The 27,320-nt window shown below is 48.1% G+C and overlaps 1 protein-coding gene across 1 annotated transcript in view; it reads right to left on the bottom strand.

Annotated features, from left to right (window-relative positions):
* The window catches only part of ctdspla (CTD (carboxy-terminal domain, RNA polymerase II, polypeptide A) small phosphatase-like a), a 198,043-nt gene that overhangs the window by 34,450 nt on the left and 136,273 nt on the right, over positions 1-27,320 (bottom strand). The window contains 2 exon segments of the mRNA XM_055649232.1: positions 12,351-12,452; positions 19,769-19,801. Coding sequence (XP_055505207.1) covers positions 12,351-12,452; positions 19,769-19,801 — 135 coding nt within the window.

The following is a 27,320-nucleotide window of genomic DNA, read 5'->3' as shown; positions in this document are numbered from 1 at the left end:
GGGAAACGCGGAAACCCGTGAAGTCTTTTCAACAGTGTGAAAATTTTCCAAGAGTAAAAAAAATACTCGTAATGAGGTACCATGAGTTTGATTTTTTTTTAAAACTCGGGAGAGCTCTTTGGTAAACTCGCAGCGTGGGACAGGGGCATTAAACACCGTATCTTTTTACTTTACTTTTAGCTTACTTTATTTTAGAGATGCAGCACAAAAACAGGTAATTCGGCACACCGAATCTGCGCCAACCACCAATCAGCGCGTACACCAGCACTATCCTACACAATTTAGAGTTTTTACCAAAGCCAATTAACCTAAAAACCTGCACATCTTTGGATTAGACAATAGACAATACGTGCAGGAGTAGGCTTTTCGGCCCTTCGAGCCAGCACCACCATTCAATATGATCATAGCTGATCATCCCCAATCAGTCCCTGCCTTCTCCCCATATCCCCTGACTGCGCTATTTTTAAGAGCCCTATCTAGCTCTCTCTTGAAAGCATCCAGAGAACCTGCCTCCAGAGAATCCACAGACTGTGGAATTCAACAGATTGCGTGAGGAAACCGGAGCGCCTGGAGAAAACCCACGTGGTCACAGGGAGAACATCCAAACGCTGTACAGGCAACACCCGTAAACAGGATTGAACCCAGGTGGTTGGCGCCATAAGGCACCAACTCTACTGCTCCGCCACTGTGTCGCCGCATGGCTTCATACACCTCTGTAAGATCACCCCCTCAGCTTCCTACACTCCAAGGAGCAAATTCCTAGCTTGCCCAACCTCCACCTACAGCTCAGGCTCTCGAGTCCTGGCAACATTCTTGTAAATCGTTTCTCTGCTCTCTTCCCAGCCTAAACGGGACAGAACATGATCACACTGAGCACTAGATCAGGCTAATGGAGTGAACGTGAGTCTGTTGAGCCCGATTCACTGGAGTTTAGAAGGATGAGGGGGAATCTTATAGAAACATATAAAATGTTAAAAAGGACTGGACAAGCTAGATGCCGGAAAAATGTTCCCAATGTGGGGTGAGTCCAGAACCAGGGGCCACATATTAGAATAAAGGGGAGGTCATTTAAGACTGAGGTGAGAAGAAACGTTTTCACCCAGAGGGTTGTGAATTTATGGAATTTCCTGCCACAGAGGGCAGTGGAGGCCAAATCACTGGATGGATTTAAGAGAGAGTTAGATAGAGCTCTAGGGGCTAGTGGAGTCAAGGGATATGGGGAGAAGGCAGGCACAGGCTATTGATTGGGGACGATCAGCCATGATCACAATGAATGGCAGTGCTAGTCGAAAGACACATCCTCAGTCGGCCTTGGTGAGCTCCCTGTAGGTGGAGCTCCTCACTGGAAAAACAGGGTGCCAGAATCGCTCTTCACATGATAGTCAACACAGCCACAAGTAAAAAGCTGAGAGGAGGAGGAGGAGGCGGAGGGGGAGGAGGAGGAGGAGGAGGAGAGAGGAGGAGGAGGAGGAGGAGGAGGAGGAGAGAGAAGGCTTCTGCCGTCTCGGATTGTTGTGAAAAAAGCCCACTCTCTCCACGATTCTAAAGCTGCGCAGCACGATCGCTCATAGTTTTAGCGATACCTGCAAACTGTGTGGGTTGGAGATTATGGCCTGAATATTTAAAACATAATAGAAAAATTCAAAATGAAGTTCAATCAAGAATCTGCTGGCAACATGCAATGTAGAGTGGTTCAGGAAAATAGTAGTGATGTATTTGGGAAGGACAAGAAGTAAATGATGAGCAGAATTTGCAGCTCCCATATAGAACGTAATAGAGGCCCTTCGGCCCACAATGTCTGTGCCGAGCATGATGCCAGGTTAAACTAATCTTCTCTGCCTGCACTTGATCCGCACCCCTCCATTCCCAACTTATCAATGAGCCTCTTAAATCCCACTGTCATATCTGCCCCAACCACCACCGACAGCGCATTTGAACCACTTGCTGCCTCACAGCACCAGAGACCCGGGTTCGATCCTGACTATGGGTGCTGTCTGTATGGAATTTGTACCTTCTCCCTGTGACCGCACAGGTGCTCCAGTTTCCTCCCACAGGTTTGTAGGTGAATTGGCTTCGGTAAAATTAGAAAACTGTCCCTAGTGTGTAGGATAGTGCTAGTGTACAGGGATCGCTGGTCAACATGGACTCGGTGGGCCGAATGGCTGCTTCCATGCTGTATCTCTAAACTAAACACCTACCACTTTGCGTAAAAACTTGCCTCGCACATATCCTTTAAATTTGGCCCCTTTCACCTGAAATCTATTAAATATATCCTTACATAATTACAGTCAAATGTACTTCTTCACTAGAAACATCACTGTAAATAAGCCTTACTTGCCTAACCCCTTCCAATCTTTATCATGATCAAGGACGTCCAGGTCACTGTGAATACTGACATATCTCGCCATTTATGTTGCTGTTCTACTGCTCCCATTCTTTGCAATTCTTCACACGATATGCATCTTGTCCAGTTTTTGCCTGCTCACTTGACCTTATCAAGAACCCTCCTCACTCAAGAGTTTATTTTCCCTCTCGGCTTAGTATGCCAACAGATATAGATCCTTAGATGCATCTTCTGGAGGAGCCATCTTGGGGAACGGCTGCTAACCAGCAGCCGTCCGTTTAATTCAGTTTTTTTTCAGTTTTTAGTTAGTTTTGTTCGTCGTTTTTTCGGAGAAATGGACTTCTTATTGTGGGGGGAAGGAGGTAACCTTACTTCTAGGTCCCTACGTGGTCGGTGAGGCAGCTTTTTCTCCGGGCTGCCCGTCGAACTGTCCTTGTAGCCTACCAGCGGGCTTGGAGCGCCGTTTCCTGGCGGGGACCGCCCAGCACCTCGGCTTCGGTGGAGGCACAGCGCTGGAGCGCCATCGCGGAGCGGAGCGGGCGATGCCTTGCCTGGGTCGCCGCGCTGGATCTGGAGCTCCGGTGAGCTGGACCGCCGAGAGCAACACCTCCGGGCTGCGGGTCTGCGGAGCGGAGCGGGCGGCGCCGACATTAACATCGGGAGCCTGGGAGCTCCAACTCGGTGCGGCCTTGTCGGCTTCGGAAGCCGACAATCCCCTGCTAGGAAGTGGCCGTTCCAGGTGGCCCAGCCGCTGTGAGGACTCTCCCGACGCCGGGGCAACACCACCCGGCTAGAACGGCCAGGAACATCGGGCCTCCGTTGAGGCAACAGCGGTGGCCTCAATAGGCCTGACTTTTGGGAGAACTGGGTTTGGGGACTGGACTTTTGTGTCTTCTCCCACAGTGGTAACCATTGTGGGGGGATGATTTTACTGTGTGTAAGGTACATTGTTAGTCTGTGTCCAAGATGGCTGTCGGAAGGGAGAGTGGACGCTGGCGCGCTTTAGCTGCCGCTGCTCTCTCTTCACATTGTGTTTTTTTTGATTTTTTGATTTTGTGTCTTTGGAGCGATTTCTATCTTTAATTTGTGTATTGATGATGTCCTTATTATTTATTTTTCTCCGACTATATGTTTTTTTTTCTCTTCTGTTTAATCTTTGTAAGGCGACCTTGAGATTTGAAAGGCGCCCGAAAATAAAATGTATTATTATTATTATTATTATTATCTTCTAATCGGAGTTATTGACAGTGACGTTTAGCACGGACCCATGCTCGTTGACAGCCTGCTATCTGACTTTGCTGTCCGCACACCAATCTTTTCTCCGCGCTGTTGTCCCAACCCGGTCACACTGATTGTGAGCAATGACCCTGTGTGGCACCACATCAAACAGTCAATTGCAGTGCATCTCTATATCTTTCACCTGCTTTACACGTCTCTAACTTCCACTGAGCTCCCCATTTGTGTACTCCTGTCCCTGTCTCTTCACCAGACGCACTGCTGGAGGAACTCAGCGGGTCACGCAGCATCTCTGGAGGAAAGGTAAGGGTGATGTTTTGGGTCGGGGCCCTTCTTCGGACTTTAGAGCAGTCTTTGGTCTCTCTAGAATTAGAAGATTGAGAGGGGATCTTATAGAAACTTACAAAATTCTTAAGGGGTTGGACAGGCTAGATGCAGGAAGATTGTTCCCGATGTTAGGGAAGTCCAGGACAAGGGGTCACAGCTTAAGGATAAAGGGGAAATCCTTAGAGTAATCTCTGGAATTCTCTGCCACAGAGGGTAGTTGAGGCCAGTTCATTGGCTATACCCTTGTGGCTAAGGGGATCAGGGGGTATGGAGAGAAGGCAGGACGGGATAATACAGTATAAGTATAATGTGGATAGATGCACGTTGACAGCAAGAGCAGAAAGGCAGGTTATCTGATGAGCAACAGATTGGGAAGACGAGGTGGTATGCATGCAGGTAGAGCAGGTGATAACTGCCCTTCATAGCTCCAGGTTCATGTTCAGGAGCAGGGAAGGAGACACAAGAAACAGCAGCTGCTGGAACCTTGAGCAAAACACAAACTGCTGGAGGAATTCAGCGGGTCAGACAGTATCTGTGGAGGGAAGGGGGACTGACCTTTTGGGTCGGGACTTTTCTTTAGATTGATGGGAGTGGGAGGGGGGCTGGGGGGAGGGGGAATGAAAGCTGGAAGAGAGGGATAGGGGTGGAACAGGGATGTCTTGCTGCAGACGGACATAGCCTTGGTGAGACCGCACCTCGAGTATTGTGTGCAGTTTTGGCCACCTTATCCGAGGAAGGATGGCAATAGACAATAGACGTTAGGTGCAGGAGTAGGCCATTCGGCCCTTCGAGCCAGCACCGCCATTCAATGTGATCATGGCTGATCATCCCCAATCAGTACCCCGTTCCTGCCTTTTCCCCATATCCCCTGACTCCACTATTTTTAAGAGCCCTATCTACTTCTCTCTTGAAAGCATCCAGAGAACCGGCCTTCACCGCCCTCTGAGGCAGAGAATTCCACAGACTCACCACTCTCTGTGAGAAAAAGTGTTTCCTCGTCTCCGTTCTAAATGGCTTACCCCTTATTCTTAAACTGTGGGCCCTGGTTCTGGACTCCCCCAACATCGGGAACATGTTTCCTGCCTCTAGCGTGTCCAAGCCCTTAACAATCTTATATGTTTCAATGAAACCTTAACAATCTTATATGTTTCAATGAGAATGGCCTAGTCATGTAGGGAGTTCTGCAAAGATTCATTGGATTAATTCCTGGGTCTGCAGAACTGACATATATGAAGAGAGATTGGTCAAGAACCAAGAACTCATCTTATTTTCATAGGAGCTTGGAAGAGCAAAGGAGGACCACACAGAAGCCTACAGAGTTCCAACAAGACTGAACAGATTAAATGCAGGAATGATGTTCTCAATGGGTGGGAGTCTATAATCTCTGGATCTGTATCAAGGGTAGGAAGCTAGCCATTGCAGACCAAAATGGAGAGAAATGTATTCTCTCAGTGCATGGTGAACCAGTGGAAGTCTCCACCAAAGTTTTGCAGTCAAATCATTAAATATATTCAAGGAGTTGAATATTGTTCAGGACCAGAGGGATCACGGAACTTGGGGGAGGAAGCAGGAACAGGGTTCTGAATTTAGATGAATAGCCATGATCACATTGAGTGGCAGGGTGGGTTTGAAGGGCTGAATGGCCTGCTGTTTCCTACATTTCGAAGTCACTAGAAGCAGCAGCTGCTGGAAACGTTCTCGCTGTTAAGACTGCCGTAGACAGCATCGGAGGGAGTGGGACAATAGGTTCAGACTGGACAGTGTACTCCCCTTCTCCCGTCACAGTGCAGCAAGAATGTGCCTTCACAGCAGTATGTCTGAAGCATATCCTGTGTAAGATCACACGTGACCCACAATCTACGATGTGTGGTTACTCTTGTGCGCAATTAGTAATCGGGATTAAACAGAAATAAGATAACAAGCATTTACAGCCCTGTCCCACGGTACGAGTTCATTCCAAGAGCTCTCCCGAGTTTAAAAAAAAAATCAAACTCGTGGTAAGCACGGAGAATGAACGTAGCGGGTACGTCGGAGCTTGGGGACGTCTCTTAGCGGCTCGTAACGCTAACGGCAGGTACTCGGGAAGACTCGCTAACGGCAGGTAAGCACGGGAAGACTCGTGAAGATTTTTCAACATGTTGAAAAATGTCCACGAGAGCCCCGAGTACCGACGAGTGGCCATTACCGTAAATCTCCGAGTTGGAATCAGGGCAAACTCAGGAGAACTCTTGGAATGAACTCGTGCCGTGGGACAGGGGTTTTATAGTGGGTTTTTAAAACAGCAAAACATCCCAACATTTCAACAAGAATGTCATGAATAAAACTGGCAACATGCATCATTGGGACACAGTAGGACAGGTGACGAGAGACAAGGTCAAAGCAGTGGGAGCGTGGCAAAGGGTGAAGGGAGAGGTTGTGGCACAGTTGGTTGGTGCGGGAATTGCAAAGTTGATGCTCAGCAGCTTGAAGGCACTGTGACTAAAGCTGAAGCAATTAAAATCAGCCGTGTTCTGAAGTAGAGCAGTGTTCTTCTGGCAAATCCCACGGCCTGATTTAAGGTGCAGCCTCGGTGAGGTTGAACGAGAAAGCAACAGAAGGATATGCTAATTGGGAGGGTGAGAGCGAGCTCTTGAGAGTACAAACTGTCCCATGGGCTAATTGGGATGGTTGGCCTGTTTCAGTGTAGTGCCATGACTGTAAACTCATGCCCTTCATTTCCAATCCCTCAGTGGTCATAGAAACATAGAAGATAGGTGCAGGAGTAGGCCATTCGGCCCTTCGAGCCAGCACCGCCATTCATTGTGATCATGGCTGATCGTCCCCAATCCCACGCTTCATTTCTACAATGTCCTGCAGTCTACTCTCCTCTGAGATATCTGTGTTTTCCAATGTAAGTCTTGTCCATGCCGATCTACCTAATGGTACTGTTACAGCAGCTTGAAAGTGCGCACCACCAGACACAGGAAGAGCTGCTTCCCCTCTGTTAATGGGCTTCTGAACGGTCCTTCCGCAAGCTAGGGTACTGTTCGATTCAACTCTATCCAATTAACGATGTCAAAATTTGTCTAAGGAACTGACGCTCTACAATGCTGAGAACTTGGACAGCTACATGGATAGGACAGGTAGGGCCAAGCGCAGGCAGGAGGAACTAGTGTAGATGGGACACGTGGGTGGGTGTGGGCAAGTTGGGCTGAAGGGTCTGTTTCCAACTTTATAACTCTAATTATATTCCTAATTTGAGGAAGGACATCCTTGCTATTGAGGAAGTGCAGCGGAGTTTCACGAGGTTATGGAGGGACTGTCATAAGGAAAGATCAGGGTCAGGGAATGGCAGCTTTTGTAGAGAGCATGCTGACCGGTTGCATCGTGGCTTGGTTCGGCAACTTGAGCGCCCAGGAGAGGAAAAGACTACAAAAAGTAGCAAACACTGCCCAGTCCATCATCGGCTCTGACCTCCCTTCCATCGAGGGGATCTATCGCAGTCGCTGCCTCAAAAAGGCTGGCAGAATCATCAAGGACCCACACCATCCTGGCCATACACTAATCTCCCTGCTACCTTCAGGTAGAAGGTACAGGATCCTGAAGACTGCAACGACCAGGTTCAGGAATAGCTACTTCCCCACAGCCATCAGGCTATTAAACTTGGCTCGGACAAAACTCTGAACATCAATAGCCCATTATCTGTTTATTTGCACATTATCAGTGTATTTATCCATGTGTGTATATATTTATATAATGGTATATGGACACACTGATCTGTTTTGTATTCAATGCCTACTATGTTCTGTTGTGCTGAAGCAAAGCAAGAATTTCATTGTCCTATCAGGGACACATGACAATAAACTCTCTTGAACTTGATTGATTTGAAAGACTGGGCTTGTATTCATTGGAATTTAGAAGGCTGAGAGGGGATCTTATAGAAACGTATACAATTATAAAAGGTGGATGCAGGAGAAATGTTCCCAATGTTGGGGACTCCAGAACCAGGGGCCACAGTTTAAGAATAAAGGGGAGGCCATTTAAAACTGAGATGAGAAAAAAATGTTTTCACCCAGAGATTTGTCAATTTGTGGAATTTTCTGCCACAGAGGCCAATTCACTGGATGAATTAAAAGAGAGTTAGGGGCTAGCGGAGTCAAGGGATATGGGGAGAAGGCAGGCACGGGTTACTGATTGTGGATGATCAGCCATGATCACAATGAATGGCGGTGCTGGCTCGAAGGGCCAAATGGCCTCCTCCTGCACCCATTTTCTATGTTTTTATGCACTGTATTTTTCCCTTTGCTCTAGCGATTGTACTTGTGTTTGGACTGATTGTATCTATGTACGGTATATCTGGATAGCAAGCAAAGCAAAGCCGTTCACATGCAACACTAATAAACGTGAAGTCGCCCCAGTATTTCCCGGTTACACCACAGCCGTGTGGAGAGGGATTGAATGTGGGGCAAATCCCCCCCCAAACTCCCTGTACATGTTGGAAATGGAACCATTGAAGTCACCTGCAAGTCTGCATGATATACAGTGGCTCGTTGTTACTGGGGATGGCCAGGGAACAAATAAAGCCACCAGGGCAACAGTGCATTATTAACTGTATCAAAAACACAATTGGTCACACTGACCTGTGCTGACAGAATACCTGCTACACACTTTATTGTTGTCAGGTAGCCAAAGTCTCTCAAATGTAGTAAACCCCAAACCTCTTTGCCTGACACCAAACTGACCTCTCCACAAAGTGAACTATTTGAGATGAAAGCAAAGAGTTGGAACTTGAAAATACCAGCCAGGGTTGTTGGCAGCAGCAACTGAGAACTGAATCCTCAGCCTCTGGCAAGACTCTAATTACCTGAGCAATAAATCTCTTGTCCGCATTGCAAGGAGGGCTGGGACAATGACTTGGAATGTGGCAGAATGAACTTGTGAACAATGAGGGCTGCGTACTTGGTTTTAACCTCACTCTAACATGCAATAAGTGCAACTGTTAGGGGCCCCTGAAGCCTCTACAAACAGATGGCGTTTTAACACAAGCTTGGGTATATTTGAATCAGACACATGCAGGCAGTCAACCAAGTTTGTTTGAACCGTTCCACAGCGGGGCAGAACGTCTGCAATTGACAAATTCCTATCGAATCTATCAGTCAAGAGTTCCTCCAGAGCACATTTACCTGGGGATGCATTATCACGGAGTGAGTGTGGCAATCTGATAGCTTTTCTCCACACGTCTCTTCCTGTTTAGGTCTCATTCTCCAGTACAGAGGTCATGTAACTACCCACCCTCTCAGCCCCCCCCCCCTCCACACACCACATCCGGCTGACTCAGTGATGCCCCCACCCAGTGCCAACTCACAGCTTGAGCCGCTCCCATTCCCTATTTCATTCCCAAAGGGCAAGGGACTAAGTGGGGCGAATATGTAGAGCATTGCGCTGCTGGTCAGAGTATTGAATGGAACCCTTTGTTCATGTGCTATTTTCTGTTCTCTGGTGAATTCCCTTTACATTTCTCATAGTGGAAGAGGGTTTAGAACAGAGGAGTGGGAACCCCTGGATTTGTGATCAGTGTTGATCGGCACATTCAACAAAGCTGCCTCCACCTCTAGTTTAGTTTAGTTTCAGGATACGACGCAGAAACAGGCCCTTCGGCCCACTGAGTCCACACTGACCAGCGTTCCCCGCACATTAACACTACCCTACGCACACTAGGGACAATTTTTACACGCTACCAAGCCAATGAAACATAGAAACATAGAAATTAGCTGCAGGAGTAGGCCATTCGGCCCTTCGAGCCTGCACCGCCATTCAATATGATCATGGCTGATCATCCAATTCAGTATCCCGTACCTGCCTTCTCTCCATACCCTCTGATCCCCTTAGCCACATCTAACTCCCTCTTTAATATAGCCAATGAACTGGCCTCGACTACCCTCTGCGGCAGAGAGTTCCAGAGACTCACCACTCTCTGTGTGAAAAAAGTTCTTCTCATCTCGGTTTTAAAGGATTTCCCCCTTATCCTTAAGCTGTGACCCCTTGTCCTGGACTTCCCCCAACATCGGGAGCAATCTTCCTGCATCTAGCCTGTCCAACCCCTTAAGAATTTTGTAAGTTTCTATAAGATCCCCTCTCAATCTCCTAAATTCTAGAGAATATAAACCAAGTCTATCCAGTCTTTCTTCATAAGACAGTCCTGACATCCCAGGAATCAGTCTGGTGAACCTTCTCTGCACTCCCTCTATGGCAATAATGTCCTTCCTCAGATTTGGAGACCAAAACTGTACACAATACTCCAGGTGTGGTCTCACCAAGACCCTGTACAACTGCAGTAGAACCTCCCTGCTCCTATACTCAAATCCTTTTGCTATGAAAGCTAACATACAATTCGCTTTCTTTACTGCCTGCTGCACCTGCATGCCTACTTTCAATGACTGGTGTACCATGACACCCAGGTCTCGCTGCATCTCCCCTTTTCCTAGTCGGCCACCATTTAGATAATAGTCTGCTTTCCTGTTTTTGCCACTAAAATGGATAACCTCACATTTATCCACATTATACTGCATCTGCCAAACATTTGCCCACTCACCCACCTGAACTTACAAACCTGTAAGTCTTTGGAGTACACTTTAGGTTAACAGTGCAGAATATCCTTTATAATCTAGAATGGCTCCAAAGCTATAAATGTTTTCACCTTGCCTGGACGTGCACTGGTTGGGAATGTCCCGGACTTGATAGGCGATCCAGATAGCTAGATAAGACTCAAAGTGCTGGAGTAACACAGTAGGTCAGGCAACATGTTGTTCAAGAAGGAACTGCAGATGCTGGAAAATCGAAGGTACACAAAAATGCTGGAGAAACTCAGCGGGTGCAGCAGCATCTATGGAGCGAAGGAAATGGGTAACGTTTCGGGTCGAAACCCTTCTTCAGACATAGGTCAGGCAACATGTCTGGACAACACAGCTTCAAGCTTGGACCCTTCTTCAGATTGACTGCAGTGAGTGGGGTGGAGGGAGAACTGGAGGAGAGGTGGGGGTGGGACAAAGTCTGGCAAGTGATAGGTGGACAGCAGTTACTCCAGCACTTTGTGTCTTGTTTTTTGTGTGTAAACCAGCATCTGCAGTTCTGTGTGTGGTGCTAGCAAGGCAGTGCTTTCACACCATTCTTCTGTACGAATCCTCGGTTTCCTCACACGTAAATCAGTTTTTTGCGAACCCTCTTCAAGAGCCCACCAGGGATTGGGAAAGCTGTTAAATTATCCTTTGCTTCCATTCATTTAGACAGCACACAAACACGATAGTTCAACCAATCATTCACCTGCACCTCCTCCAACCTCATCTATTGCATCCGCTGCTCCAGATGTCAGCTGATCTACATCGGTGAGACCAAGCACAGGCTTGGCGATCGCTTCGCCGAACACCTCCGCTCGGTCCGCAATAACCAACCTGATCTCCCGGTGGCTCAGCACTTCAACTCCCCCTCCCATTCTGAATCCGACCTTTCTGTCCTGGGCCTCCTCCATTGCCAGAGTGAGCACCACCGTAAACTGGAGGAACAGCACCTCATATTCCGCTTGGGCAGTCTGCACCCCAGCGGTATGAACATTGACTTCTTCAATTTCCGGTAGCCCTTGCTGTCTCCTCCCCTTCTCAGCTTTCCCTCAGCCCTCCAGCTCCTCCTCTTCCTTTCTTCTCCCCGCCCCCCCCCACCCTGCATCAGTCTGAAGAAGGGTTTCGGCCCGAAACGTTGCCTATTTCCTTCGCTCCATAGCTGCTGCCGCATCCGCTGAGTTTCCCCACCATTTTTGTCTACAACCAATCATTCACACTGTGATGGAGTCTAGTTCAAAGATCTAGCATAGAAACAGGGCCGTCGACCCACCCAACCCATGCAGATCATCGATCGCCTGTTCACGCTAGTTCTATGTTATCCCACTTTTTCATCCACTCCCTGCACACGAGGGGCAATTTACAGAGGGCCAATTAACCTACAAACCCACACTTCTTTGGGATGTGGGAGGAAAAGGGAACGCCCAGAGAAAAACCACGTGGTCACAGGGAGAACCTGCAAACTCCACACCGACAGCATCCGAGGTCAGGGTTGAACCCGGGTCTCTGGCGAGCTCCACAAGCTGGGATCCACGATTCAGCCAATCATTCACACTGATAAAGTTATCCAATTAGTCCCCCAATGCGTGCTTCCCGCCCAAATGGCCGGCAAATTAATAGTTTGTCCCCCCCCCCACCTTGTCTCCATGATAAGACCCACCTGCAACCCTCATATGAACACATGTAAGAATTGTAAACTGCAAAACGATCACAGCGTCAAGCATGATCAAGTTGCTATCAAAATGATCATCTGTAATTCCACATTGCACTGCTCTTTGCTCATACACCCCCATGAGAGTTGTCAACTTTATCTAGCAACAAATACACATGAAAGAACAAAGAACTTGCAGTACCTTAAAGGAACTATGTACTAAGGTTTCATCTAAGTCGATCACTACACATTTCCTTCCAACATCAGACACTCGCATCTCTGGTAAGAGGTATTTGGCTGGAGGCTAAAGGAGAAAAAAAAAGGGCAAAGAAAAAACACAAATAAAAATAAAACAGGATTGAAATCACAGGACATACATTTCCGTAATACTATAAAAGCTCGTAACTGCAAATATCAGATATCTGAACTAGTGAGACCCAGATAATCATTCTATTAACAAATGTGTACAGCCTCTTCAATGGATAGTTCAGACTTTACAGGGTTAGCACAGAACTGGTGGCCAGATTGCAGGTTTAAAACAAAACTCAAATCAAACATTCCAGAATCCCTTCTGAGCATGTTTGCCAGGGGGTGCATTATTACCGAGTTAGAGTGGCATTCTGAGATTTCTCCGCATTTGTCTTGTGTTTTGGTCTCATTCTCGGGTCCAGAAGTCCTCCCACGCCTCCCCGACCACGCTGGCTGACTCAGTGATTCTCCCCACCCCACTGGATACTGGCAACTTGAGCGGCTCCCGTTTTCCTCCCTGCTCCCTATTTAATTCCCCCATGGGCAAAGGGCCACCTGGGGCTGGGAAGCTGTGGGGCATGGTGTAGCTGGCCGGAGTCATTGCCTTGTTCCCCGTACATAGTCCACTGCACATCAACAATCTGGCTCGTGGCTCATCTCCAGCTTCAGGGCAACCTTGTCATTTAAGGTCGCTTCTACTCCAAAATATTCTTCAAAGAAAACCCTGGCAATTGTCTTTCGAGTGGGAAACACTGATTGCAGTGCCCATGAAGCTCATTTGGTGAATATGGATGATCAAGTGGTGGAGTGTGAGACTGAGGATATTGGTTCACAAGCAGTATTCGTTTCTCAACTAGTAAAGGCACAAATGCGCTTCCAAACAGCAGATTTCTATCTAAAATATCTTTATTCTCAACTCTGCGGTGAGCATCTTGCTCATGAAGGAGCTTTGACAGTCCTGCTGTGTGAGGTGTTCCAGGTTTTGGGTCCAATGATCACGAGGGCGGCACGGTGATGCAGCCGGAAGAGATGCTGCCTCACAGCGCCAGAGGCCCGGGTTCCATCCGGACCTGTTTGTGTGAACGTTGCATATTCCCTCTGTGACCGCGTCCCACACACGCGTGGGTCGGTAGGTTAACTGGCCGCTGTAATACCCCCATGTGTGTGAATCTGGGAGGGGTTTGGTTACAATATGGGGAGAATAAGGTCTGATTAGTGTAAAAGGGTGAATGATGGTCAGAGTGGACTGGGTGGGCCAAAGATCCAGCATCCCCCATGTATATATCTATCTAAGGTTACACAAAAAAGCTGGAGAAACTCAGCGGGTGCAGCAGCATCTATGGAGCGAAGGAGATAGGCAACGTTTCGGGCCGAAACCCTTCTTCAGACTGATCGGGGACGGGGGTGGGCGGGGACAAGAAAGGGAAAAGGAGGAGGAGCCCGAAGGCTGGGGGATGGGAGGAGACAGCAGGGGGGCTGAGGAGGGGGAGGAGACAGCAAGGACTAACAAAATTGGGAGAATTCGATGTTCATGCCCCCGGGATGCAGACTCCCCAAACGGGATATGAGGTGCTGTTCCTCCAATTTCCGGTGCTGCTCGCTGTGGCCATGGAGGAGGCCCAGGACAGAGAGGTCGGAGACGGAGTGGGAGGGGGAGTTGAAGTGCTGAGCCACCGGGAGGTCAGCTTGGTTATTGCGGACCGAGCGGAGGTGTTCGGCGAAACGATCGCCCAACCTCCGCTTGGTCTCACTGATATAGATCTGCTGACATCTATATATATCTATCTACATGGCCAATCAAGATACATTCCCAACAAGCGACATTGGGTAAATCATCCAGTTTTAGTCGTACCTTTCTCCGAAGGGTTTGACCCTTCAACCAACTATTGAGAGTTTAGAGAGGCACACATTATGCAACCATAGGGTCAAAGGTGACACAGCGAGGAAACAGGCCAATCGGCCCAACTTTCCCACACCGGCCAACATGTCCCAGCTACACTCAAGTTCAAGTTCAAATGAGTTTATTGTCATGTGTCCCTGATGGGACTAGACCCACCTGCCCGTGCTTGGCCCATATCTCTCCAAACCTGTCTTATTCATGCACCTGGCTAACTGTTTCTTAAATGTTGGGATAGTCCCAGCCACAACTATCTCATCTGGCAGCTTGTTCAAGAAGGAACTGCAGATGCTGGAAGATCGAAGGTACACAAAAATGCTGGAGAAACTCAGCGGGTGCAGCAGCATCTATGGAGCAAAGGAAATAGGTGACGTTGCGGGCCGAAACGTCTGAAGAAGGGTTTCGGCCCGAAACGTCACCTATTTCCTTCGCTCCATAGATGCTGCTGCACTCATCTGGCAGCTTGTTCCACATACCCACCACACTTTGTGTGAAAAAGTTACCCCTCAGATTCCCCTTCACCTTAAATATATGGTGAATATAATCTCTAAGCTAGTGTGTTCTCAAGACGGCCATTTGGTTCATTTCTCCTTCTTCTGCTGCCCACTACCTCTCCTGTACAACATCAAATCTAGTCATTGAGCCATGTACAGGTGATCCAGCACAATGGTATGGAATAGGGTGCAGGGCGACCTGCAGATGCCGGTTTACACTGAAGATGGACACAAAGTGCTGGAGTAACTCAGCAGGTCAGGCAACATCTCTGGATAAAAGGAATAGGTGATGGTTTCTGGTCGAGACCGAGTCTGAAGGAGGGTCACAACCCGAAACGTCACCTGTTCCTTTTCTCCATAGATGCTGCCTGACCTGCTGAGTTACTCCAACATGTTGTGTCTATCTTCTAGCAGGTATTAGGGCTTAATTAATCACTCAGCCGTTGAGCTGGCGTGCAGCAGTATTACATAGACAGACACCTGATTAGAAGACAGCAGCTGATAGGGATTAACTTTACTTATAATTATTTTAATAAGATCAGCCTGGAGACAGAGGAGGACAGAACGGCTTATAGTGATGGACCTAAATCTCACTATATTATTGATCCTGGTTTATTGTTGTCACGCGTACTGAAATACAGTGAAAACTTGGTTTTCATTGCTATCCAGTCAAATCCTACTATATATTGGTGCATCAGGTAGTGCAAGGGAGAAGATAGGAGCTTAGTGTGTGTAGTATGACAGCGACAGAGAAAGTGCAGATTTAAAAAGTGCAAGGGAGCAACGAGGTAGAGTGGAAGATCGTGAATTTATCCGTGGCATTTAAGAGGTCCGTACAGAGTTTGATAACACCAGGTAAAAAGCTGCTCTTCAATCTGATGGTACGTGTTTTCAAGCTTTTGCATCGTATGCTTGCCGGGAGAGGGGAGAAGAGAAAACGAGCGAGTGGTCCTGGACTATATGGGCCGATTTCTTGAGGCAGTGACTTAGTCAATGGGTCAGGGGATTGGAGGGAGTGCGGGAGGAGGTGGCTGGTTTTATGTGTTGGGACCAGGCTATGTTTACAACCCTGCAGTTCCCTGTGGCCAAAACTGTGGTGCATCCAGCTGCGGTGATTTCTGTGGTGCATCTCTAGAAATTGGTAACAGTCCATGGAAATTTCCTTCACCAGTCGAGGCATTGGTGTGCAGTCATGGCCACAGTGTCAATGTGGTTGAACAAATTGGGGTGATGTTTGCACCCAAGAACGTGAATCTGTTGAACCATGTTCCCAGGTGTAAATGTAGCGGACAATTTACCCTGGTCCGACAACACAGAGCATTTCCTGCACGGGTACACACAGTGCTGGCACTCCCTTGCACTTTTTAAATCTGCACTTTCTCCCTAGCAGGTCAACGTCAATCATACAATCAGAAAAACAATATTAACTTTCAGAATATTTGTTATTCCCACTATTTGGTGTTGGGTTCATTTTCGTAATATCTTTATTCATTTCTAAAATATAATCTCTAGCGAGTCGCTGTATCTTGAACACACATGGAATTTCATTTGGGATGGGCCGTGCTCGAAGGGGCTGGACTTTGTGTTTCCACCATGAAGAATATGGGGGCCTCTTTAGCCCCGACGGTATTTTCACCTGACAGAACGCGTGCAGCCAGAATGAGGGCACTTGCAGAAAATTGTTTCCCGCCCACATGTCTACAAAAACCAACCAAAGGTTTGGGGGATTGCACGCAATTCTGGCCACCCCAATTAGTCAGAGTCATAGAGTGATACAGCGTGGAAACAGGCCCTTCGGCCCAACTTGTCCCCAATGTCCCAGTTACACTGGTCCCACCTGCCCACGTTTCGTCCATATCCCTCCAAACCTGTCCTATCCATGTACCTGTCTAACGGTTTTTTAAATTTTGAGATAGATGAGGCTGGGACTATCTCCAGCTTGTTCCATACACCCACTACTCTTAGTGTGATAAAGTTACCCCATAGATTCCTATTAAATATTTTCCCCTTCAACTTAAAATTCAGGAAAGATGAGGCTTTGAAGTGGGCGCAGAGGAGATTTACCAGAATGCTGCTGGCTGAGGGACTGTTAGCCACATGGAGAGGTTGGCCAAACTTCGATTGCTTTCTCTAGAACATCAGGAGTTAAGGGTAGACCTGATAGAAGCATTTCAAATGCTGAGAGGCATAGATAGGGTAGACAATCAGAATCTTTTTCCCCAGGGTAGAAATGTCAAAGGCATTTCTTCCCTCAGACATGACCCTTGGCATAGCTTCATGGAAAGAGTGACAAAGATTAAAAATGATGTGCGGAGCAAGTTTATTTTTACAGAGATTGATGAGTTCCTGGAACATGCTGCCAGGGACTGTGGTGGAGGTATAATACACTTTTTAAGCGCTTAAGAGGCTTTTAGTTAGGCACATGGATGTGCAGTGAATGGAGGGATATGGATCATGTGCAGGCAGAGGGGATTAGTTTAACATGGACATTGTGGGCCGAAGGGCCTGTTCCTGTGCTGTACTGTTCTACGTTCAAGAGGGAAGAGAGGGGCAGGGATAGGCATTCCATAAAAAAGCAGCTACATTCATACACTCATGATTTCTTTCTTTTGAGTCATCAGATAGCTTATTTTAAAAACGGAATGAAATGTTTAATGAATTAACGATGCTTGTCTTTAATTGCATCTCTAAACCTGGGATTCCTGGGAAACAGTGCACCTCAGCGCTCCTGTTTGATGTCTTTAAGTGAGAGAAGCAAGCTGACCAGCTGAAGCCACAAGGTCAAGCTTACAAGGGACTGGAATCCCAGGGTGTCATATTCGACCGTTCTCTGCTCCCTGCAAGAATTAACCTCTGGTCTGGGTTTCGACAGTTAAGAGCACTGAACTCAGCAGAATGACGTTTGATAACAAAAACAGTCTTACCATACATTGCTAACATACTCAGGCTGAATACCAACATGGAATAAGCAGGAGAAATTCATCACGTTACTCAATTACATTGAGACTACACAACATCAAGCAGTTAGTTAAATACTAAAGCAGCATTGTGGTCTAAAGCCGATGTATTTAAAAATCACCACCACCAAACTCCATCTCCTGATCTCCACACTCAATATCGTCCAACTAGGACCTGGGACAGGTGATTTTATTTTGAATCATAGTCTGGTTAGCTTGTTTCCATGGGACCAGGACCCCAGATGACTAATTATATCATGCGATTAACCAAATCAACATCCAGGCCGGTTAGTGTCAATTGTTTTGGGCAAATGCACGTTCTAAAAAATGGATTGTAATGCCAAGGAGCAGATGCAGGAGAAAGCGAGAGTGAGAGGGTTTGCTCTGTATCAAATGATGAGGGGATTTCATTGATGTTGCCGACTTGGCTGGTTACAGTGTGGGCGATGTGGCCACAGAAGGTAGAGTAGCTTAGGGCAGTGGGCTGATGGGCCAAACTGTGGCTACCACATTGGCTTCATTAGCCATGGCTCGGGTAGGGCAGTGTGGTGATTGGCCCAAAGTCAGGTATGACCGCGGTGTGGTTAGTCAAGGGTTATATCTGAGGGTCAGGTAGGGCGTGGGGTGATTGGTCAAGGGTTGCGTCCGAGGGTCAGGTAGGGTGGTGTGGGGTGATTGGTCAAGGGTTGTGTCTGAGCGTGGGCTGATTGGTCAAGGGTCGCGTCCGAGGGTCAGGCAGGGTGTGGGGTGATTGGTCAAGGGTTGTGTCTGAGGGTCAGGCAACAGTGGGGTGATTGGTCAAGGGTTGTGCCTGAGGGTCAGGCAGGGCGTGGGGTGATTGGTCAAGGATCAGGCACAACAGTGGGGTGATTGGTCAAGGGTTGTGTCTGAGGGTCAGGCAGGGCGTGGGGTGATTGGTAAATGATTGTGGCTGAGGGTCAAGGGTGGGGTGATTGGTCAAGGGTTGTGTCTGAGGGTCAGGCAGGGAGTGGGGTGATTGGTCAAGGGTTGTGTCTGAGGGTCAGGCAGGGAGTGGGGTGATTGGTCAAGGGTTGTGTCTGAGGGTCAGGCAGGGAGTGGGGTGATTGGTCAAGGGTTGTGTCTGAGGGTCAGGCAGGGCGTGGGGTGGTTGGTCAAGGGTTGTGTCTGAGGGTCAGGCAGGGCGTGGGGTGATTCAGGTCAAGGGTTGTGTCTGAGGGTCAGGCAGGGAGTGGGGTGATTGGTCAAGGGTTGTGTCTGAGGGCAGGGCAGGGAGGCAGTGATTGTAACTGGTCTGAGGGTCAGGTAGGGAGTGGGGTGATTGGTCAAGGGTTGTGTCTGAGGGTCAGGCAGGGAGTGGGGTGATTGGTCAAGGGTTGTGTCTGAGGGTCAGGAGGGGGGTGGGGTGATTGGTCAGTGGTCCGGCCGAAGGGAGTGGGGTGATTGGTCAAGGGTTGTGTCTGAGGGTCAGGCAGGGAGTGGGGTGATTGGTCAAGGTCATTGGTCAAGGGTTGTGCCTGAGGGTCAGGCAGGGAGTGGGGTGATTGGTCAAGGGTTGTGCCTGAGGGTCAGGCAGGGTGTGGGGTGATTGGTCAAGCGTCAGGCACAACAGTGGGGTGATTGGTCAAGGGTTGTGCCTGACAGTCAGGCAGGGCGTCGGGGGATTGGACTAGGGTCAGGCACAACAGTGGGGTGATTGGTCAAGGGTCGCGTCCGAGGGTCAGGCAGGGCGTGGGGTGATTGACCAAGCCCCCCTTCCCATCCCCACTCCTGGAAATAACACAAGGTGGAAAATCATATATTCTAGGCCTAAGAAAAGAAACAGAACGTTAATGTGGAGGAAACAAAGTACACGTTGAATACTGACTGACGCAGCACACCTCTGAACACTGGCACTCCAATGGAAGCGGAGGTAGTGTAGGATCATGCAACGACTGGTTAAAAGGGATTAGGATTCATACAGCTTTGCGCTGGGTTACCGGGGACCCACAAGCAGTTTGCTGGCATGCAAGATGGTCAGAACAGAAAATTAAATAATACATACACCAGGACTGGGGATGACCTGCACCTGGTCAGACTGGAGAACAAAACAAAAACAGACAAAAAAAAGAAAAAGAAAAAAATTCCCATCAATATGCAACAAGAAGATATTAATGAATGAAGAAAATAAAATGAACCAATGTCAAAGATGGCTTCTCATAACCTGCCCTAGACTGGCTTCATAGCAAAAGGATTTGAGTATAGGAGCAGGGAGGTTCTACTGCAGTTGTACAGGGTCTTGGTGAGACCACACCTGGAGTATTGCGTACAGTTTTGGTCTCCTAATCTGAGAAAAGACATTCTTGCCATAGAGGGAGTACAGAGAAGGTTCACCAGACTGATTCCTGGGATGTCAGGACTTCCATATGAAGAAAGACTGGAGAGACTCGGCTTGTACTCGCTAGAATTTAGAAGATTAAGGGGGGATCTTATAGAAACTTACAAAATTCTTAAGGGGTTGGACAGGCTAGATGCAGGAAGACTGTTCCCGATGTAGGGGAAGTCCAGAACAAGGGGTCATAGTTTAAGGATAAGGGGGAAATCTTTTAGGACCGAGATGAGGAAAACTTTTTTCACACAGAGAGTGGTGAATCTGTGGAATTCTCTGCCGCAGAAGGTAGTTGAGGCCAGTTCATTGGCTATATTTAAGAGGGAGTTAGATGTGGCCCTTGTGGCTAAGGGGATCAGGGGGTATGGAGAGAAGGCAGGTACGGGATACTGAGTTGGATGATCAGCCATGATCATATTGAATGGCGGTGCAGGCTCGAAGGGCCAAATGGCCTACTCCTGCACCTAATTTCTATGTTTCTATGATACAGGAGAGAGTGATCCATGTCAGACCTTTGTCCTCTGTACCACCAGGCATGTGATTTAAATGGGAGCACAGGAGGAGGCAGTGGGCCACACAATGCTCAATACCAGCGAGGGACTGCTTGAAACGCTCGATGCTCTGCTCTTGGGCCAGAGTCTCCACTCTTATCAGGGGCACTCGTGTAGGCTTGGGCATTGCTGAATCAAACCGCTGAAAACCACAATGAACTCAATCTGGAAATAGTGTCACTTACACATACACAGAGTGAGAGTGAGAGAGAGTGTGAGAGAGAGTGAGAGAGTGAGAGAGAGAGTGAGAGAGAGTGAGTGAGAGAGTGTGAGTGAGAGAGAGTGTGTGAGAGAGTGTAGAGAGAGAGTGAGAGAGAGAGAGAGAGTGAGAGAGTGAGAGAGAGAGTGTGAGAGAGTGAGGGAGAGAGAGAGAGAGTGAGAGAGAGGGAGAGAGAGGGTGAGAGAGAGAGAGAGAGAGAGAGAGAGAGTGAGAGAGAGAGAGAGAGAGAGAGACAGAGAGAGACAGAGAGAGGTAGAGAGAGAGAGAGAGAGAGAGTGAGAGAGAGAGAGAGAGAGAGAGAGAGAGAGAGAGAGAGAGCGAGAGAGAGAGAGAGAGAGAGAGAGAGAGACAGAGAGAGAGAGAGAGATGGAGTGAGACGGAGAGAGAGAGAGGTGGGTAAGAATATAGGGAATGTGGGCAAGGATAAAGTGTGTAGAAGAATTAAGTTTGAAGGAAAGGAAAAGGCAAGGGATAAAGTGGAAAGAGAGGGGAGGAAGGGGAGAGAACGTGGGGGTGGAAACAAGTAAAGAAAAATGAAGAGAAAGCATTAGAATATGAGGGAAAGGGAAAAAGGGAGGGGGGGGGGGGGTGAGAAAGAGAGAGACGACCTAGAAAGCGAAAGGGCATAAAGAGAAAAAAGTTAAACAACCAAAAGAAATATCATTAAATGCTGAGGGCTAAAGCAAGTTGCCATCAAAGACCCAGAGGAGTTGTTTAAAAATTAATTCAACCAAATCGGAAATGTCAGTCTTGGATATGCAGTTTAAAAGTTAAGACAGCTGATTGTCAAATGCAAAACCAATGTGTTCCCCAATGCTGTTCCATAGCGCAGAAACCTCCCCTTCATCAGTACGCTGCTATGCAGCTTATGTTGCCCTGTGCCAACAGGGACGTCTCAGCTTCAACATGAATGGGAAGAGGTGTCAAGGTGCCGATGTACAAGCGTTATGAAGTGGCTGGAGGTGCCACAGTCACAAACGATCAGACTGCCTGTGCAATGTTCAGCTCGGCAAGACTTGGTAATTGGCCCTGACTTGAGAAGAGGCCCTGCTCACGGGCTAACGATGGAACTGCACAAGGCTGTCTTCTGATTACTTCCATATGGTCTGCAGTTCAACCGCAAAGCTGTTCCAATAATTAAAATAACTGGAATTTCCAAATCAGCAGGCACAAGCAGCATTTTGAGAACTGCTTGAAATGTTGTTTGTGGCACCACAAATGAACAGGGGAGCACTTTGCGATCACCACATGGGGGGAGGGGACACAATTATAAGACAAATGTCCGGAGCGTGCAGAAAGGTGGAAATGTGAACTGTTTTCCTGCACTGATGCTCGCTGAGTTCCTCCAGCACTTTGTTTGCCAAAAACAAACATTTTGTCATGGAAAGATACAGCATGGAAACATGCCCTTCGGCCCACTTAGTCCATGGCACCAACTTACACTGGACCTTTGTTCTACAATCCCCAAGCACCCACGTCAAATGTAACCACTCACCTACACGCGATGAGCAGCTTACAGTGACCACGTGAAACCCACCAAGTTGTTGGGATGTGGCAGGAAACCGCAGCGGCCGAGTTTAAACCCACGCGTCAGAGGGAGAACATGTAAACTCCACACAGACAGCGCCTGAGGTCAGCGCCAGGACTGAACCTGGGTGGCTGCAGCTGTGAGGCAGCAGATGCACCACTGTCCAAAGCAAGGGACTAGAAATGTAAGCTCAAGAAATCCAATTCAGGAAAAGTTATTTCCCCAGACTGATGAGACAATGGAAGTGAATGTAGAACGGGACAACACAGAACAGGCCCTTCAGCCCACCATGTCTATGCCACCCACGATGCAAAGTTAAACTAATCTCCTCTGTCTGCACATGATCCATATCCTCCTGTATCCATGTGCCGATCCAAAAGCCTGTTCAACACCACTTTCGTAACTGCGTTCCAGGCACCCACCATTCTGCGTAACAAAAAGTTGTACAGGGTCTTGGTGAGACCACACCTGGAGTATTGCGTACAGTTTTGGTCTCCTAATCTGAGGAAAGACATTATTGCCATAGAGGGAGTACAGAGAACGTTCACCAGACTGATTCCTGGGATGGCAGGACTTTCATATGAAGAAAGACTGGATAGACTCGGCTTGTACACGCTGGAATTCAGAAGCTTGAGGGGGGATCTTATAGAAACTTACAAAATTCTTAAGGGGTTGGACAGGCTAGATGCAGGAAGATTATTCCCGATGTTGGGGAAGTCCAGAACAAGGGGTCACAGTTTAAGGATAAGAGGGAAGTCTTTTAGGACCGAGATGAGAAAAACATTTTTTACACAGAGAGTGGTGAATCTCTGGAACTCTCTGCCACAGAGGGTAGTTGAGGCCAGTTCATTGGCTATGTTTAAGAGGGAGTTAGATGTGACCCTTGTGGCTAAAGAGATCAGGGGGTATGGAGAGAAGGCAGGTACAGGATACAGAGTTGGATGATCAGCCATGATCATATTGAATGGCGGTGCAGGCTCGAAGGGCCGAATGGCCTACTCCTGCACCTATTTTCTATGTTTCTAAAAAGCTAGCCCCATGCATCTCCTTTAAACTTTCTCCCTCTGACCTTAAAGCTGGGCTCTGTAGTATTTGGCTTTGCATCTTGAGAAAACGTGGACTATCTTACACCTCTCTTCACGTTATACACCTCTATCATGTCTTCTCTCACAGAAAACAGACACACAGAGTTTGTCCAATCTTTCCTCATAGAAACGAGGAACTGCAGAAGCTCGTCGCACCCTCAAATCCAGACAGCGTTATGGTAAAGCTCTTCTGCACCCTGTCCAAAGCCTCCACATCCTTCCTGTATTGGGGTGACCAACATTGAGCTGCGGCCACAAGAAAGTAAATAGCATAGGTACATAAGGTACATGAGAGAAAAATGAAATGATGGATTAGTCACAAAGAGATGAACATAAACACTGCGCAAAATGTCCTGTTTAGGGCTGTAAACTTCATGTAATTAAAAGCAATTTACAGACGCATTATCACACTCATAAACTTGTTGTGGGATTATTTACATCCTATTTATAAGACTGTTGCCAGGACTGGAGGATCTGAGCTATAGGCGGAGGTTGAGTAGGCTGGGTCTCTATTCCTTGGAGCGCAGGAGGATGAGGGGTGATCTTTTAGAGGTGTATAAAATCATGAGCGGAATAGATCGGGTAGATGCACAGAATCTCTTGCCCAGAGTAGGGGAATCGAGGACTAGAGGACATAGGTTGAAGGTGAAGAGGAAAATATTTAATACAAATCTGAAGGGGTTACTTTTTCACACAAAGTGTGGTGGGTGTATGGAACAAGCTGCCAGAGGAGATAGTTGAGGCAGGGACTATCCCAACGTTAAGAAACAGTTAGACAGGTACATGGATAGGGCAGGTTTGGAGCGATTCAGACCAAACGTAGGCAGGTGGGACTAGTGTAGCTGGGACATGTTGGCAGGTGTGAGCAAGTGGGGCTGAAGGGCCTGTTTCTATGCTGTATCACTCTGTGATTGTCTAGTTTTTTTACTAGGCTTCTGTAAACATATACCTTGTACTGCAATCCAATGAAGCAGTGGCCAGGCAGCTCATGCCATGTGAAGGAGGAGAGGAGCTCGACTTAGAAGTGGAGGTTGTTAAAGAGTATATTTCTCACTCTTTGTTAGACAATCCTCTTCCATGGTAATCAACTATATGGAAATTTACAGTCACTTGGTGTGACGACTACATGGTGAGAGATAGTCTTTTCATTAAATGAATAGGTCTAATAATATACAAAAGATTGAAAGTGAACAAGTGGAAATCATTCTAAAAATGCAATAAACCTCCAGGTTTTTATCAGATGATGTTGTACACCATTCTGGCTTTGAAATATATCTTTAAGAAAGAACTGCAGATGCTGGAAAAATCAAAGGTAGACAAAAATGCTGGAGGAACTCAGCGGGTGAGGCAGCATCTATGGAGAGAAGGAATAGACGGTGATTCGGGTCGAAACCTTAAAATATATCTTCATCCCTTTGGGTCTAAATCTTGACGGTTCCTCCTCAACAACAGTGAGAGGACATTCACCAGAACTGCACCACTTCAAGTGTGGGCAGCACGGTGGCACAGTGGTAGAGTTGCTGCCTCACTGCGCCAGAGACTCGGGTTCCATCCCGACTATGGGTGCTGTCTGTATGGAGTTTGTACATTCTTCCCATCACCTGCATGGGTTATCTCTGGGTGCTCCAGGTGAATTGGTTTGATAAAATTGTAAATTGTCCCCAGTGTGTGTCAGATAGTGTTAGTGTGCGTGGAATAATTGTTTGGCGTGGACTCGGTTGCCTGTTTTCACGTTGTATCTCTAAACTAAACTAACGCACCATCACCTTCTCGAGGGTGACAATAGACAATAGACAATAGGTGCAGTAGTAGGCCATTTGGCCCTTCGAGCCAGCACCACCATTCACTGTGATCATGGCTGATCATCCCCAATCAGTACCCCGTTCCTGCCTTCTCCCCATATCCCCTGACTCCACTATTTTTAAGAGCCCTATCTAGCTCTCTCTTGAAAGCATCCAGAGAACCTGCCTCCACTGCCCTCTGAGGCAGAGAATTCCACAGACTCACCACTCTCTGTGAGAAAAAGTGTTTCCTCGTCTCCGTTCTAAATGGCTTACTCCTTATTCTTAAACTGAGGCCCCTGGTTCTGGACTCCCCCAACATCGGGAACATGTTTCCTGCCTCTAGCGAGTCCAAGCCCTTAATAATCTTATATGTTTCAATGAGATCCCCTCTCATCCTTCTAAACTCCAGAGTGTACAAGTCCAGCCGCTCCATTCTCTCAGCATATGACAGTCCCGCCATCCCGGGAATTAACCTTGTAAACCTACGCTGCACTCCCTCAATAGCAAGAATGTCCTTCCTCAAATTAGGTGATCAAAACTGCACACAATACTCCAGGTGTGGTCTCACTAGGGCTCTGTACAACTGCAGAAGGACCTCTTTGCTCCTATATTCGATTTGGGTGAGTAGGGATGGATAATAAAACGAAGCAGCCAGTCAGGTATAGATACCAAACTATGAATGAACAAATAAACAATATTAAATTAAGTGGGACAGGAACCATAGAGATGAATTAAATGCCATCCTCCAGAGAATTATAGAACACAGAGTAAGGTCCTTTGGCTCAACTGGTCGACCACGATGCCTAGTTGAGCTGGACCCTGTGTTAGACCTCAAACATGCCAATCTATACGGCTGTCCAAATGTCCTTTAAACTGTAATTGTACCTGCCTCCAACACTTCCTCTGGCAGCTGATTCCACAGACCTACCACCCTCGGTGTGAATAGATAGTTCATTTGATAGTTCAGGAATGAGCACCAGAGAACTGGAAGTGTGCCGAGCAGATGACGGAGAGGATCAGTGGATTTCATGACAGTTTTTAAAGAGCCCACAGTGAAGCAGGTAGGTCAAAGAACTTAGAACAGTACAGCACAGGAACAGGCCCTTCAACCCCACCTCCCCCAAATGTCCATGTCGAACATTATGCCAAGTCAAACTAATCACCTCTGCCAGCACGTGATCCATAAGGGCCTGTCCCACTTACGTGACCTTTTACAGGCGACTGCCGGCACCCGTCATAGGTTGCCGAAATTTTCAACATGGTGAAAATTCAGCGGTGACCAGAAAGACACTATGACTCTTTGGAGACCTCTCACGGCCATACAGGCGACCCCTGGCGTCTGAAGAAGGGTTTCGGCCCGAAACGTTGCCTATTTCCTTCGCTCCGTAGATGCTGCCGCACCCGCTGAGTTTCTCCAACACTTTTAGTCTACCTTCGATTTTCCAGCATCTGCAGTTTCTTCTTAAAACCCTGGCGACATGTCGCAGGAGACCTCTACCGGTGGGCGGCGCGACTCTGGTCAGCAGCGGCCTCTGCAGTCTGTCCGTGTTTTATTATTTTCTGTCTGTGTTTTTATGTAGTTTTGTTATTTTTTTTGGGGTGTGTTGTGTGTGTGGGGGGGGGGGGGTGGGGGTGGGAGGGGGGGGGGGGGGGACTTTTTAAATCTCTCCCGGCACGGGAGACCCGACCTTTCCTCATCGGGTTTCCGTTGTCGTTGGGGCCGCAACGAGGAGCGGCCTCCAACAGGAAGAGACCGGGGACTCTGGTTTACGACTCACCGTCGCCGTCGCGGGGCTGGCCGAGTCCGGAGAGCGGGTGGAGCGGTGGAGGAGCGCTGCTGCTGCTGCTGCTGCTACCGGAGAGTCGGAGGCTCCAACGGCAGGACTGTGGACGGCGGCACCGGGAGCCCGCGGGTCCCTGGAGGGAGACCGCTTTTCAGGGCTCTCGCAACGGCGACTTCCCCCGCCCGAGTTGCCGGGTTGAAGAGCTCCTGGAGCGGGGCCTACGTCACTGCCCCGCGCGGCTTGGAATGGCCGCGGGACTCTGCGAGCGCACGCCGG

Source organism: Leucoraja erinacea, chromosome 2, assembly GCF_028641065.1.
Source record: "Leucoraja erinacea ecotype New England chromosome 2, Leri_hhj_1, whole genome shotgun sequence".
Taxonomy (NCBI): Eukaryota; Metazoa; Chordata; class Chondrichthyes; order Rajiformes; family Rajidae; genus Leucoraja; species Leucoraja erinaceus.
The sequence above is the reverse complement of the archived record's forward strand: the minus strand, read 5'-3'. Positions and strand labels throughout refer to the sequence as shown.